Source organism: Ctenocephalides felis, unplaced genomic scaffold (assembly GCF_003426905.1).
Source record: "Ctenocephalides felis isolate EL2017-DRISC unplaced genomic scaffold, ASM342690v1 CF-g0.4_SCAFFOLD_01492, whole genome shotgun sequence".
Taxonomy (NCBI): Eukaryota; Metazoa; Arthropoda; class Insecta; order Siphonaptera; family Pulicidae; genus Ctenocephalides; species Ctenocephalides felis.
In genome coordinates this window covers 50,413,435-50,431,469 of record NW_020537646.1, presented here as the reverse complement: position 1 = coordinate 50,431,469, position 18,035 = coordinate 50,413,435, and the positions used below count along the sequence as shown (strand labels likewise).

The following is an 18,035-nucleotide window of genomic DNA, read 5'->3' as shown; positions in this document are numbered from 1 at the left end:
GAAGCCCTACCGTCCGCAAAGTATTCGCAGAACTGCTTTTGACATAATACATGAAAGTCAACCAAGCACATCACAAGAATTTAAACTACATAACTTGGAGTCAACGATGGATCTTCCAAGAAAGATTAAAACCAAAAAAGTCTCCTCCAAATTATAAATTTATTTCTTTTGAAGGGGAGTGAACATGTAACGGAATGAACATGTTTCATACTTGACAGATGTCAGTCGATTGACGTCGATGTGAAAAGCGCATCATATAACTACACAGCATACTTTGAGCGACTAAGATGTGAACGTCGTATCTAGCAACCTGTAGTTAGTTTGTTTTTCACAATCGAATAAATTCTCACTGATTTTTGTCTCCGCGATTATTTTCGAGCAAATCATTTGATATCAAAATCGTACATCAAATTAATTTCTTTGTAAAGTCTCGAGTTATCAATAAACTCGCATTATCAACGCGCTAATATAGTGTCACTTACTGTTTCATTTCAAATTATATTTATTTAATATTGGAATGGCTCACATGTGCCATATATATATATATATATATATATATATAGAGATATAGGGATATAGAGAGAGAGAGGATAGAGAGAGGAGGGGATAGGAGAGAGAAGATGATAGTTGAGAGATAGAGGGAGAGAGAAGATAGATAGAGGGTAGAGATAGAGAGATGAGATATTAGAGAGAGAATAGAGAGGATGGGAGATAGATAGATATGAGAGAGTATAAGTATAGAGATAATATATATATATGAATAATCTCGGATAGATATATTTGGATATAATATATATATATAATAATATATATATATTATATATATCGTAATTACATATATATATATATTGTATATATATATTATATTGTATATATATATATATATTGTATATATATAATATATATATATATATATATATATATATATATATATCTTGATAGTTTTTTCGACGTTGAAACATATTTCAAAGTAACTAGCAGCCCATTCGTCGAAATAAAAAAGGTATAAAGTATAAAAACTTTTATTCTAGACTGAGTCGAGTCTAGATGCTCGGTATGGGCGTTTCTCGCTTCACAATGATGTATTTCATAACTTTTAGTCAAATTAGTTTTCAAATCTTTTAGTTATTCATAATTTTTTCTAAAAAATGTTTTTTTTCTCTAATATGTTATTAAGTTTAATTTTTTAAAATAAATTTTTGTTGAGTGTTTTTGTCCTGTGTTGCTGAATGATGACACGCATCTTGTGTCGAAACGTATAAATTAAAGTTTTTATACTTTATACCTTTTTTATTTCGACGAATGGGCTGCTAGTTACTTTGAAATATATATATATATATATATATATATATATATATATATATATATATTTATTAATTTGAGTTTAATATTCGGGCGTAACATCAATAAAAATAGTATGAGTTTTTTTTTTAAATTTATTTATTTAAAATCCATACGTTTCGGCTAGCATCTTAGCCATCATTCAGTGGTAATCAAGTTAACTATAAAAATTGGAACTAAATAAATTATATGAAAGGAAATTTCATGGAAAAACTATAATAATAATAATAGTAATAAAACACTTACAATTTTGTATCCTAATATAGCATATGAAACCATTATTAATCCATGGTATGAGTATGTGCACATTGATAAGATATATATTTTTTAACACAAACATCACAAATGGTAAAACACACTAATAATCATGATAACTTAACAAGTTGTCGAAACTATGTATTTAGTTATCATGATTATTAGTGTGTTTTACCATTTCATATAATTTATTTAGTTCCAGTTTTTATAGTTAACTTGATTACCACTGAATGATGGCTAAGATGCTAGCCGAAACGTATGGATTTTAAATAAATAAATTTAAAAAAAAAACTCATACTATTTTTATTGATGTTACGCCCGAATATTAAACTCAAATTAAACATATATATCAACATCAAATATATATCTATATATATATATAAATCTCGTGTCACGATGTTGGTTTGCGGTGGACGCCCAAACTACTGGACCGATTTTAAATTTTATTGGCTCATCGTGTGCATATATATCCAACTTAGGTTATAGGAAATTTTGAAAAGTAAATTTGAAATATAAATATATAATTTTTATAAATTTCTAAAAATTTTGACAGAAAATGATCAAAAAAAAAACAAAACACTAAAATGACAAATGTCAAAATTAAAGGAAATTTGGATATATAATTTTTGAAAAAAAAATTTGACATTTCAAAAAATAAAATTCAAAAACATGTACATATATAGAAATATCCAACATTTATATCCAAATTTGATGAAATGCTACATTAAAAATCACTGTTTATAGTTTTAAATCTAATTAAAAATCAATGCTTAAAAATTTAAATAAATGTTGACATGAAAAAAAAATTAAATGTCATCTGTCAATATTTATGAAAATAATTATATAAATAGATTTATGATTTAGATTTAATTGATTAGCTTAACAAATTATTTCGGAAACCAAAACTTCATCAAAACCTTATAGATCAGAGACCTCAATAAAAAAGCGGCATATTGAATTTAAAAGTAATCATAAACAATATTTTGACATTTCACAAAAAAGAATGTTTAACGAGTTACTTCAATAAGACGCAAATAAATTAATTATTCCAAGTTATGTTATAGAAAATATTGCCTAACAAATTATAGATACAAAACAATATTGTAAAATAAATATTTTCAAAAAATTTTGACAGAAAATGGCCAAAAAAAAACACTAAAATGACAAATGTCAAAATTTATGGAAAATTTGAGAAAAAAGATTTATGATTTTTGAAAAAAAAATTGACAGTTCAGAAAATATAATTCGAAAACATGTACATATATAGATATATCCAACATTTATATCCAAATTAGATGGAATGCTATATTCAAAATCACAATTTATAGTTTTAAATCTAATTAAAAATTAATGTTATAAATTTGAATAAATGTTGACATGAAAAACGTCAAAAGTCATTTGTCAATATTTATGAAAATAATTATATAAACAGATTTACAATTTATATTTATTTGATTAGCTTACCAAATTATTTCGGATACTAAAACTTCATCAAAACCTTATAGATCAGAGATCACAATACAAAACCGACATATTGAATTTAAAATTAATCATAAACAAAAATTTGACATTTCACAAAAAAAATGTTTAACGACTTCAGTAGGAAACAAATAAATTAATTATTCCAAGTTATGTTATAGGCAATATTGCCAAACAAATTATGGATACAAAACATTATTGTAAAATAAATACTATCATTTTCGACTAAAAGGAAAATATTTTGACATTTATAAATTTAGTGCATATTGCATATATGAAATTGACATCAACTATTTAAATTAAATGCAAAAGTAAAAAATCTGATATTTATATAAATATTTAGATAATGATATTGCGTTGATTTAGACTAATCCATGATGCGAGTGAAATAATTTTGGAAGTATGAAATGTCAAATAATTTTGAAAATTATAACAAGTTTTTAACTATTTGTCAGAAAGAATATATTTTATTACAAATTCATATCCATATCAAGCACCAAAGTAATAAATAATACTTATTAAATGACATATTATTTATAGACAATATTTGAATATTTTATATTTTTTGACATTTGCTAATTCAAAATAAATGAAAACAATGTCAAAAATCATAAATAATTTTATTTTGGTAAAATACCAAATAAATATATTTATGTTTTACTTGATTTCAAATAAAAAAACTAATTGTTATGCCAAAATAGATAGTATATTCATCTAAAATTATAGTCTAAATATTACAATTTTGATAAATAATCATCCATTATTTTACAGTACGAAAATTGATAAAAAATTAATAAAAGTGCCAAAAATCAAACATTTTATAGTTTTGGACTCGGATTTCTCAGAACTTTATCCATGTTAGTTTCAGGGATAGCATGAATATCAATTTATAGTCGAAAATTTATATGATAAGTGATTAAAACATTATAGATCACATAAAAAAAGCAACATATTGAATTTAACATTAATCATAAACAAAATCCTGACAGTTCAAAAAAATGAATTTTTAACAACTTCAATAAGACACAAATAAATTAATTATTACAATATAATAAGCGGCAAAATATTTTTTATGGCAAAACAGCGTTTGCCGGGTCAGCTAGTATATATATATATAAACTTTGTGTCACGATGTTGGTTCGCGATGGACGCCCAAACTATCTATATATACATGAACCTCGTGTCACGATGTTGGTTTGTGATGGACGCCCAAACTACTGAACCGAAATTTTATTGGCTCATCGTGTGCATATATATCCAAATTAGGTTATAGGAATTTTTGATAAGTAAATTTAATATATATATATATACAGGGTGGCTGATATGTATTGCAACCAATTTCAGACCGCTATTATTTCTAAACCGCTCATCAGACAGATGACAGATTTATTCCAGTGATTGCTCATTTAATTGTTTACAAGCGTACAAAAACATTTTGATCTATTGTATTCAGAAAAAAAAGTTATTCGTGATGGAAGTCAAGCGTGATAGTGCGATTGCTTCATATTTGGCTGGAAAACCTTAAGTGGCTATATTTAGAGCCCTCCAGTATTTAAATGCAAACAAATATTTTGTTTCTCGTACCATATCTCGTAACCGTGATACACTCAGTGTTGCCCGCGTCCATAAAGTGGACGAAAAAAACACTAACAACCCCAGGAATGATCCAAAAAGTATAGGCAAAAATCGATCGAAATTCGTGTCGCAGTGGTAAAAAAATGGCCCGTGAGCTGAACATATCGCAAAAACGAATGCAACACATATTGAAAAAGGAGCTTGGACTAAAGCCATTAAAGTCCCAAAAAGTGCAAGAGTTCATCGATGCACAAAAAAAAGTTAGACGGGAAGGAGCCAAGGGGTTGCTTCGCTTGCACGAAAGTGGCTAGTTACCGAATTTGGTTTTATCATATGGGAAGTCCTTCCAAATCGAGCAGTTTGTGAACAAACAAAATGATAGGGTTTACTTTCCAGAAAGGTCAGCTAAAACTTTACACCTTCGATTGGCCACCAGAACTCAAGCTCCGCCGACGGTAATGGTGTGAACCATCGTAACGGCCGATGGTGACATTCCGCTCATATTCATCGACCGTGGGATCAAAATAATTGCCGAAATTATCGGGAAAATGTCTTAAAGGCAGTATTGAAGTCCTGGGTAGACAAAAATTTTGGCCGCAGACCATGGACAATCCAACAGGACTCAGCACCATCAAACTCAGCACGCGTCTACCGAAAATTGCTTAAAAAAGAGGTTTTTCGCTTCATTTCCATCGCACAATAGCCACTAAAATCTAAATACGCTGGACTTTTGTGCCTTGGACATTTTGAAGAGTAAGGTTCGTACTAAAAAATACCAAAGTGTCGATCATCCCAAAAAGGCGCCTCGCCGGGAATGGGCCAAAATACCCCAGAGCCACTTTCGTGCAGCGTGTTATGGTTTTTCTGCCGTTTGAAGGCCATAATTCGTGCCAAAGATGGCCAATTAGAACAAATATAAACTGATTCTAAAATTTGATGTTATTTCTGACATTTTTGCTTTTGAACAATGAAATTTAGAATGAAAATGACAAAGTTATAGCGCTTTACTTTGTTGCAATACATATCAGCCACCCTGTATATATATATATATATAATTTCCATAAATTTAGACAGAAATTTACTAAAAAAAACAAAACACTATAATGGCAAATGTCAATATTTATGGAAACTTCGAGAAAAAACGATTAATGATTTTTGAAAAAAAAATTGACAGTTCGAAAAATATGTTATTGTTACTAATTAAAATGGAACATATTTATTATAATATGTTCCTATATAATCAACAATTATATCCAAATTAGGCAAAATGCTATATTCAAAATAACAGAAATATATGTTTGTAGATTAAAATAAATTTTGACAGTTGTAAACTAAAAAAAGTGAAATGTCATATGTCAATATCTATGGAAAGTATTAGATGAATAAATTTATAATTTATATTTATTTGGTTTGCTTTACCATATTAGTTCGGATACTAAAACGTCTTCAAAACATAATAGATCAGAACGAAAAAGCGACGTATCAAATTTAACTTTAATCATAAACAAAAATTGACAGGTCAAAAGATATATATATATATATATATATATATATATATATATATATATATATATATATATATATATATATATATGATAAGGTTTTTCAGCCACAAGTCGAAAAAATAAAAACAGAACGTAAATATAAATCTTTTTTAATACGTTTCGAGCTATTCTGCTAGCTCATCATTCAGCTAAAATACAAAGTATATATATATATATATATATATATATATATATATATATATATATATGGCGGGCTGTCAACACGCACCGCGTTTGCTGTAGCGGCTCGTCAACACGCATCACATTTCTACTGGACAGATAGGCTCATATAGTGACAGCACGGAGGAAACAAAATTAATTCAAGTGTCAGATCTGACCTGGCTTTTGTTTATCCCTAGTCTCATTGCCTAAATTAAAAATTTTTGAAACCTTTTCCTTTGTAAATAAGTAAATACCAACTATATTTTATAAATGATCAATATGATTACACATAGTGTTGTCAATACTAATCATACATAAAATAAACCAAGTATAAAACATAATATTTCATAAAATTTATTATGACTACAATTTGGATAATTATGGTATTAATTACGGAGCACCACAACATCTCCATATTTTGGTGACCCCGAGAGTGAACTAGTAACACACATAAAAGAAGGTAAGAAGATCAAGACATATTTTGAAGTAACAAAAAAAAATTGAAGTCTCATGAAAAAAAGAATTTTTAAAAATATAAATAATTATTATAAATGGCTCACAACTGCCATAACTCGAAGAGCATTCTAAGCATACAATTGAGACTCCGACCACGCACTTCAAGATCAACAACAACACGTGCTCAATAAATCACTTATTATCCTGGTAAATAAGTCGATAACAAGCACCAAGGCAGCAGACAGGGATCATCAGCAAACAATTTGGCAACCGCCATATACACTCAACCGCTAACTCACCAGCGAAGGGCCACATACACTCAACCGCTAACTCACCAGCGAAGGGCCACATACACTCAACCGCTAACTCACCAGCGAAGGTATACTCAGCCACTAACTCGCCAGCCAAGGGCCACATCTACTCGACCGCTAACTCGCCAGCGAAGGGCCACGTAAGCAATCAACCAACTCACCAAGCTAACACGGCAGTCAAAACGGCCACGGCCGCAAACAAATAAAATTAATCACACAATCTCAACCAAAAAAATTTACAAGGAAGTTCAAGATGGCGGTCAGAGATGCGAAACAATCTTTTTCATTGGGGCGTAGTGATGTAGCGGGCTGTCAACACGCACAGCGTTTGCTGTAGCGGCTCGTCAACACCCATCACATTTCTACTGGACAGATAGGCTCATATAGTGACAGCACGGACGAAACAAAATTAATTCAAGTGTCAGATCTGACCTGGCTTTTGTTTATCCCTAGTCTCATTGCCTAAATTAAAAATTCTTGAAACCTTGTCCTTTGTAAATAAGTAAATACCAACTATATTTTATAAATGATCAATATGATTACACATCGTGTTGTCAATACTAATCATACATAAAATAAACCAAGTATAAAACATAATATTTCATGAAATTTATTATGTCTACAATTCTGGTATTTAATATGGACCACGCCATATATATATATATATATATATATATATATATATATATATATATATATATATATACTCCACACACGCCAACACACAATGTTTGTGGACCACTAATTAGTATGAGTATTAATCGGTTATATTCATTACTCTATTTTAATACTCTCAATATTACAGGTGAAGTATATGTGTTAGATGATGGAGGCGAAGTGGATTTGGACTTAGGAAATTATGAAAGATTTTTGGATGTGACTCTGCACAGTGAAAATAACATAACCACTGGAAAAATATATTTGGATGTAATACGAAAAGAACGAGTTGGAAACTATTTGGGAAAAACTGTTCAAGGTATATTGTTGTCGTGTTTATTTGTTTATGTTTTCTGATTATTTCACACGGTGTAAATCCATTTATGCATTCTTAATATTTCATTTTCATTCATTATAATTCCTTAAAAATGTTATAATTATACACTTTTATAATTTCATGGTTACTCTCTCTATCTCTCTCTCTCTCCTATATATATATATATATATATATATATATATATATATATATATATACAGTGGCGGCTCTGGACCATTCTGCGATGTCGGCGAAATTCGTTTGCGAGGCCCCCCTTTTTTAAGGCCAATTACTAAAACTTTCCGTGCCGTAATTTAAATGTTAACTAGTGGGGCGCATGGCATCGTGCCTTAAGGCAAATTGCTGGAACTTCCCGTACTTGTATTATTATTTTTTTTAAAAACGATTAACATTTTTTTAAAAAAATTACTTCGAAAAAATTAGATTTTTGAGAAACTATAAATTTGACAAAAATTACTTTTTTTTGAAAAAAAAATTTTTTCTTTATCAAAATAAAAAACCTATTTGGAAATTCTGAACTTTTTTTCAAAGCAAACCTACTGCTTTAACAGCATAGAGACGAAATGTCAAAGCGCGTAAGCGCCGCGTCTAACGGATAAACATTGATACGGAACCCATAGGAATGTAAACAAAATTTATACTTATTGTTGAAATCTCTATAAAATATCTGATAATTTGATGTGCATATGTCTAATGATCATTTTAGACCGCCAAATGGCACTTTTTTTTTACTTTTTTTTTATTAGATCTCCTAAACCGCTAAACCTGTCTTCAAGAAAATGTTATCAATTCTTCGATTTGTCAATACAAGTAAAATGTTTTTTGAATTATTAAAATCGGACGCTCAGTTCTCTTAAAAACTGAGTTACCATTTTTGGCACTTTTTGCCCCGTATCTTTGGAACGTCTAGACCTGCCTTCGCCAAAAACTAATCAGCACGTCTCCTTATCAATACGAATCGAATGTTTTTTGAATTATTCCAATCGGTTGATCGGTGCTTCCGAAATCGTCGACGAAAATTTAAATTAACCGTAATTAAAAATTCGAGTAATTATCAGAATTATGCTTGGTTAAGTCAACGAGCAATTCTTGCCGCAAAGAATAATGATGTACACGCACTGAATTACTTGCTGGCGATTTGGTGACATACCAATGATTTCGACTGGTTTTCCGTTTGACTTCAAACGATTGCAATTTCCAGTTCGCCTTGCGTTCGTAATAACAAGTCGCAAGGCCAATCGCTTAGTGTTTGCGGGAAAATTTCAAATAGATTATTTAGAAAATCATTGTTTTTCACATGGGCAGTTATACGTTGCCTGTTCACGAGTTGGAAAGCCATCCGCTTCGTTTGTGTTAACGTCAGACCTAAAAACAAAAAATGTGGTTTACCAAAGAGCACTTCAATGAAACTAAAAACTTCATTTTTGTAATCGAAGTAAATTCATTACTGTTGTATAATAAAATCAAATTTTTCCTTTTCAAGTATAAAACAAACAAAAAACTTCTTCATCTTTCTCACGAAACCATCTGGTCGCGAAACGGAGTTCGTCGGCTTTGCTAGTATTATGTATAATAGTTATTATAGAATAAAATGTACAGATATATACACAAAATTAAGAAAAACATGAAAATACATAAAGTTATATAAGGTTTTTCTTATTTATCATTGTCATCTTTATGGTCGATTTCGTTTTTATTTTTCAATAATCTCTTCCTTTGTCTCAATCACGTGAATAATAATTTATTATTTTTCAAGAACTGAATTGCACTTAAGGGATCGTTCAAGTATTATGTGAGCAGATTTATTACAAATATTTACCCTCCCCTATCCCCCTTGTCAGCAAAAGTAAGCAAAGCTCTTACCCCCTACCCCCATGCTTACGTAAACATTTTGCAATTAATGTAAAAACATAAAAATTCTACCTATGACGTAATTATCATCCAGACTCCCCTGCCCCCCATGTCAACCCAAAATAAGCAAATCAACAATCTCCCCGCCCCCCCTATAGTGCTTACGTAATACTTGAACGGCCCCTAAGTTCTAATCAGAGTTATTAATCTCGTTTTTTTTTTTAATCCCGTAGGTATCTATTTCATCTGTAATAAAATGTATAACCACAAATAAATATAATAATACAAATGAGATTTTTCAGAGCACCGTGTTTGAGAAAAATATGCCAAAATGTGCATTTTCATATTAACATTTCAAAAAAGTTGATATTTAGTGTTTCTAGTAACACTTGCGGCCCGTTTACTAACGTTTTTGTATATAAATAAAACTACAAACAAAACTACTTGCTACAATTTAATCATAATTATACTAGTGGAGTGGGTGGCATCGTGCCTCAAGGCAAATTGCTGGAACTTTCCGTACCGTAAATTTTTCAAATAGATTATTATAAATATTGTAACATTGTCTAATATTTATAAGAAGTATATAAACTGAATTGCAATTTTAAAATTATTTGTTTAAGCTATATTAGAACTTTAGTCAGGATAAAAATAAAATCTGAATTATTTTCGACATACAAGAAAAACTAAAAAAAAAAAAAAAAAATCAATTATTTTGTTAAGGGGTTAGGAGTACTTGGAGGTACGAAAAAATGAGAATCTTCAGTATTGTTTTTTTGTTATTAAACGATGTTTTTTTACAAAAATATTAATACTGCATCATTATACAATGTTTTGACTTGAAGTAACAAAAATTTCAGAAAAAAAAATTATTGTTATTGTTTCAAAAAACGGTCCTGGCGGTGACCATCATAACTCCTTAAAGATCCATCTAAAATCAATCAAATAAAAAAAAATAGTTTTATGAATAGATAATGCTGGGCCTGATCGAAGGTTTTCTTTTTTTTGCAAAAAATAACAAAATGCCAGCATCAGAAATAAAAATTCCAGATTTTTGGGCAAAAAATCAACAGTTTATTGGTCTTAAAAAATTGAAATTTTTGAAAAAATAAAAATCCTTCGATCAGGCCCGAGTTTATTATGTATTCTAATTCTGTATAAATTTCATTAAAATTTACTAAACGGTTTTTGAGTTACAGTGATCACCGGTTCAAAAAACATAGTTTTGAGAAAAACGCGTTTAAAGTTTCACATTGGATTTACGTACAGAAATTCGAATTATTGAATTACTTAAACCGAGTCATCTATTTCTGCGGCATATAATAGTTTATCAGTCATTGTGCAAGTTTCCAAAATTCCTATTTGCTGTTGCCTACGAAGCATTCTGTTCTCCCGAGTGTTTTCGTTGGCGCGCTGATCTGCCACTTTCACACGTGTAGCATCCAATTTTGTCAGCATACCAATGGGAATTATACCCACAATTAGGTTCTAGGGTATCCATAATCAATAATAATGATTATGTTTATGTATTCAGCAATTTGTACGATAGTAGAACTAGTATTCACGGTTTTTAGGCATATTTTTTACACTAGTTGGTTGAAGCTTTTAATTTTTTCTGATTATGGATTCAATCTTGAACTACACATCTTGAAAGTAAATTATCATTGCTGAGATCGTCGTAAATCGGTTTAAAAGCTTTTAAAACATCAGGAGGTGAGGGAGAATAATCTTGAGTATAAGTATCGAGCTCTCCACTTGCGTCAACGCGGCGCTGGTAAGAGTCCAATAACTCAAAAAGTAATCATCGGATCAACTTGAAATTTTTACAGAACATTTTCAAGAAGATATTACACTTAATGAAAATGCAAAAAAATAAAAATCGATTTTTCAAAAATTCCAAGTACCCCTAACCCCTTAAGACAAGCAGAAAGTTCTTTGAATCATTTAAATCGGACGCTTAGTTCTCTCAAAAACTGCCATTTTTTATATATTCAGCTCCGTATCATCGAAATGGCTGGGCCTGCCTTTGCCAAAAACTAACTAAAAACTATAGACGCTTCTCCCAATCATTACTAATTCAATGTTTTTTAGATCATTCAAATCGGATACTCCGTTCTCTCAAGAAGTCAATTTCTATTTTCTGCACTCTTTGCTCCGTATCTCCGAAACGGCTGGACCTGCCTTCGCCAAAAACTATCAGCTCTTTTCCCTATCAATAGGAATCGAATGTTTTTTTAACCATTCAAATCGGTTGATCCGTGCGCCCGAAAACGTGACTGGAAATTTGTATCCATACATACATACACACACACACACATCCATTTTTTCTGAGGTATGCCAAAACGTTCAGAAACCTTCAAAACGTCGAGAAATGTAAAAATTGTCGATTTTCGGCCCATTACAATAATTTACCCTACGGAAAGTTAATAATATTCACGTAAAACATCCTATTAAACATAATCGAACATCATCTGTCAAAAACGTTTGACATTTCACGTATTAGCCGCCGCCCATTGTTTTATTTACATTACGCTTCAACAAAAATTTTCAAATTAAAATTGTGAAGTTTCTACGCGAATTTGAAATAATTTCTCACCTTTTGGACTTTTTGTGGATTGGCACGAATTTTTCAAGACTAAGACTGGCCAAATCGGTTTACCCGTTTTTGAGTTTTACTTGGACATTTGAAAGAGAGCTCCATTTTTATATATAGGAATACATATATATATATATATATATATATATATATATATATATATATATATATATATATATACTAGATGACCCGACAGACGTTGTCCTGTACCCACCTCTACGTTTTATTAATATCCTATACTAATATTTATACCGTTCAGTTAAAAAAAATCACTATTGTTTTTCGAGTTACTATTTACACCAATATATGAGTGATGTTAAATGTAGTACTGTTTCAAATAAAATGATTATTCTCAATTCCCACAGTTAACACTTTAATTATCCCTTTAACAAATATTAAAATATTTTCAATAAAATTATATATTAAAAATTATACACTGCGATTTTTATAGAACAAATTTATTTCCAATAGCTCAATTTATTTTATTGAATTTAAGGGTTATACAATATTTTTAGACATAGTACCTGTAGATGTGGATGTTTAAATGAATGATTTTTTGTTTATTCACGGCTAAAGCATTGATTTTCCAAATTTATCACCATGTTAGTATTGTCATAGCTTAGATACACGTGTTGAAATTTGAAATCTTTTAAAAAGTATAACAAATTCAGAAAGAATTAATATATAGCATGCGACCATGGTACAATATCACCTTGGATTTTTCTACCCGAAATAATTGCTTCAATAATGTTGCCTACAATTTTTATAATTTCGTACCATATTTTAACTGCTTTTAGTATTTTAATATCTAAATTGCATTTTTCACACTAATAATTCAATATACATTATTACTTAAGTTCATATTTGAAGTCAAATTTAATTATTAATTTGTCAAATTTTGTTCACATGTGCTCTATTCAAACTACTATCAACAAAATTATTGCAGTAAATAGAGAGGAAAAAAGCGTATGCCCAGCTAATCTTCATCTAAAGTTCAGAAGTGAAAACAATTTGCATTTCGTCACAACCCCCCGCATTAATTGGATTATAACTCTTTTAATTCTGATTATATCATAACTTGTAATATACTATTTTAAAAGTGATTAAATGAGCTACAACTTTCTCTCTCATAAATTTTACCGTAACTTCTCTTATTTTGAAACGGCGAAGGGTTAAAGGGCTCGAAAGACACTCCGGTTGGACAGCCGCGCACTCTTTAAACCATTAGAACTCTATCAATATTTGTGTAACAAAAAAATAATAAAAAGCAATAATTAGTCTGAAAAATACCTTGAGTTTTCATATATATACTTTTATACGTATTCTTTCAGAGATATTATAATGAAAAAATAGTTTTTTTTAAATGGATTTTTTACTATTAATTACTATTATAATAAATTAAAATTAGTCTCCATAGCCATCATAAAAGAGAAACATGTAAACTTTCTCTAAATTTTCAATAAAGAAATATTGTTTTCACAATTTCATTGATCATGTAATTGTGTTTGTAGAATTTCATGAAATTGAAATTAACATACGTTTATTAACTGCTTGTTTGTTTTAACTATTTCTCTGCCGATACAATTTCATTCTTGGAGTGACTGTAGTATCTGTCTTGCCTACAAAAAAATTTCGAATTTAGTAATAACCTCAAAGGTATATAGTAACCTCGAAAAACTTGAATAATACAAATTACTTCAAAAAACATTTTTTCAATCTCCACATCATCCAATTCTGGATTATTCACTCGCCTAATCCAAATCTCATACACCTATAATATTTTGCTTTTTCATTTATAACCTATTGAAGAAACACAATATTAAATTTCACATACCTTGTCATTCCATGTTGGAAAACCATGCAATCTCACTGTTTTCTTATTTCCTACGCAACCAGGAACGTGACAAGTCATTTTTAACACCCTCACTGCACTTTTATAACTTTATATAGAAAATTCTTTAAACCTCACTAACTAATCGAAAATTATATCCACTACGAACGTAATGGGGATTTACGAGGTTTAGCGTTCGACTTACGCATGACATGACGGGAGTGGATACTCGCGACATCTGCGCTAACTAGCGTCGTAGGCTTCAACTTCACGTTGGCGTTTTCGTTGCATTTGTACGGATTTACACCCATGTCGCGCCTAAAGAAGTTTTTACACCCATGTCGCGCTAAAGAAGTTTTACTTCAATAATACAAATGAGATCTTTCAGAGCACCGTGTTTGAGAAAAATATGCCAAAAAGTGCATTTTCATATTAACATTTCAAAAAAGTTGATATTTTGAGTTTCTAGTAACACTTGCGGCCCGTTTACTAACGTTTTTGTATATAAATAAAACTACAAACAAAACTACTTGCTACAATTTAATCATAATTCAATAATATTTACGTAAAACATCCTATTAAACATAATCGAACATCATCTGTCAAAAACGTTTGACATTTCACGTATTAGCCACCGCCCATTTGTTCAACAAAAAATTTCAAATTAAAATTGTAAAGTTTCTACGCGGATTTGACATAATTTCTCACCTTTTGGACTTTTTCTGGATTGGCACGAATTTTTCAAGACTAAGACTGGCCAAATCGGTTTAGCCGTTTTCGAGTTTTACTTGGACATTTGAAAGAGAGCTCCATTTTTATATATAATATATATATATATATATATATATATATATATATATATTAGGGTGGTCCTTAAAATGGTCATTTTCGAATTTCCTTGCTCCCAGGGGCTCAAATGGTTCCAAATTGATAAAAAACAATTCTCTGAAAGTTTTAGCTCTTAATATTAACGTTTAGATAGAGCGCAATTCAATCAAAGTTTGTATGGAAAGAGAATGGAAAAAATTTTGAAAATTTAAAAAAAATGTGTTAGGTATAACTTAGCGACAAATGAATGAGTTTTATTCATTCATTTGTTCACTAAATTACATCTAAAAAACATTTTTTAAATTTTTGAAAATTTTTCCATGCTATCTCCATACAAAACTTTGATTGAATTGCGCTCTATCTAAAGATTCATTTGGAAATATGAACAAACAACACTCTTTTCTACACTATTTTATTAAATAATAATTTCCACAAACGTTCCGAGACTAGGCTTGGGATCGTTCAAGTATTACGTAAGCAGATTTATTACAATTATTTACCCCCCCCCTCCCCTTTGTCAGCAAAACTAAGCAAATTCCTTACCGAAAATAAGCAAAATAGCAAATCAATAAGCCCCCCGCCCTCCTATAGTGCTTACGTAATACTTGAACGGCCCCTTTGTCTCATCATCAGTGTGTTATAATTTAAAATTTAAAATAATGAAACTTAATTTAGCATTATATGTTTTCCGTTACACGTATATATATATATATATATATATATATATATATATATATATGTGTGTGTGTGTGTGTGTGTACTCTGTGAATAATACATACCGTGCTGATTGACAAAGGCTTGCTGTAAAACACTTATTAAATTCAGTGTCCTTAAGTATTTGTTTATATTGAATGTGTCTAGAGGCAGTGTCATATTTCAATACATCGTGAGCAGTGATTTCCAAAACATTTTTTACTGAAATCAGATTTTCTGTCGATCAAATTTATTGATATGAGAAAATGTTTTCCTGTGGGATATTGTTATTTTTTAATATTATTTAATACACAAAACTGATTAATTTCTTACAAATAAATACTCACCACGTATTTTCGTAAAGATTGAAAATGTTCTACAGTTTCAAACGAAAGACTAAATCGTCTCGTGCTTCCCGAACACTGATAATTCCTTCGCCTTCAAGGCAGTGAGAGCTAATGAGAATAGCCAAATACATATCACGATTGATATGAAGCTGTTCGATTTTATGAATGGATCTTTGTTGCGCGTTATGAGTGTGTCTTTTGTTTAGTTTAGATAGTGAACTTACACGTGTCGAACTGATAAAATTATCAGTTCGACACGTGTAAGTTTATTGAAATAATAAATCATATTGCATTAAACATAAAAATCAATTGAATATTTAATATTTATTAAAATAAATAATACGATCCATTCAAATATTCAATATTTAACATTGATCATAATGATTAAATAAAAACATTGAACAAAAAAATACATTGAATATTTAAACTTGTATTGAATATTGTTAACTTGTATTAGCTTTAAATTGCTCGAAATGGAAAATACTCTTCTTTTCTTTTGCTTAGTTGTTTTTTTAATTCTGAAATTGTCTTAAACACGTGTGTATTATTAACTTCCCGTAGGGTAAGTTATTGTAATGGGCCGAAAATCGAAATTGAAAATTTTTACATTTCTCGACGTTTTGAAGGTTTCTGAACATTTTGGCATACCTCAGAAAAAATGGATGTGTGTGTGTGTATGTATGTATGGATACAAATTTCCAATCACGTTTTCCGGCGCACGGATCAATCGATTTGAATGGTTAAAAAAAACATTCGATTCCTATTGATAGGGAGATGTGCTGATTAATTTTTGGCAAAAGCAAGACCATCTGTTACGGAGTTAAAGAGCAGAGTGCAGAAAATAGAAATCGAGAACGGAGCATCCGATTTGAATGATCTAAAAAACATTCAATTAGTAATGATTGTGGGAAATAGTTTTTGGCAAAGGCAGGCCCAGCTATTTCCAAGATACAGAGCTAAATGTGCAAAAAATTGTAGTTTTTGAGAGAACTAAACGTCCGATTTAAATGATACTTTCTGCTCGTTTCAACAAAATAATTGATTTTTGGAGAAAAAAAAATGTTTCAATTTTTTTTTTTAATTTTTTTTATATCTCTTATCTTGGACTAAAGTTCTAATATACTTCAAACAAATAACTTCAACTTTCAATTCAGTTTATATAATTCTTATAAATATTAGACAATGTTACAATATTTATAATAATCTATTTGAAAACATTCAATATTCCTCGAACATTTCGTTACAGTACGGGAAGTTTGCCTTACTACTTTAATTTTGTGTAATTGTAACATGAGTCGAAAAGGAGATATCGTTAAAAAAAACTAATTTTTGACGCAATTTTTCCCATATGGCGGAGGCAAAATCTATAAAATCACCTATTTTCGAAACTTCCAAAAAACTTAACGTAACAGCTTTTTTGCACCAAATGACTGGGCTAAACTGCAGATAATTAACACAGAGGATGTTCATAGATATTGAGTATATCATTCATATCTCAATCGTAATCACTTACATGAATTTTTTTTTCAGCAAAATTGCGTCAAAAATCAGTTTTTTTAACGATATCTCCTTTCCGACTCATGTTACAATTTTATGTATAATTGTAAAAAATTTTTTAGACAATTTTAAAATGTGATATTTTATTTTCTCCAAAATCCGAGCCATTTGGATAAGGTTGACCTTGACCCATATCTAAAACCGATGGACCTTCCTTCGTACCAACCTTTGGAACGTGAAGATATAGAAAAGATTTTATCATCGATTTTTTTGCA

The 18,035-nt window shown here is 29.9% G+C and overlaps 1 protein-coding gene across 1 annotated transcript in view; it reads left to right on the top strand.

Moving 5' to 3' along the window:
* Positions 1 to 18,035, top strand: part of LOC113369926 (CTP synthase) — a 181,320-nt gene that overhangs the window by 12,785 nt on the left and 150,500 nt on the right. Inside the window, exon 2 of the mRNA XM_026610548.1 lies at positions 7,929 to 8,099. Within this exon, the coding sequence (XP_026466333.1) occupies positions 7,929 to 8,099 (171 nt within the window). The remainder of the gene's footprint in view (positions 1 to 7,928; positions 8,100 to 18,035) is intronic.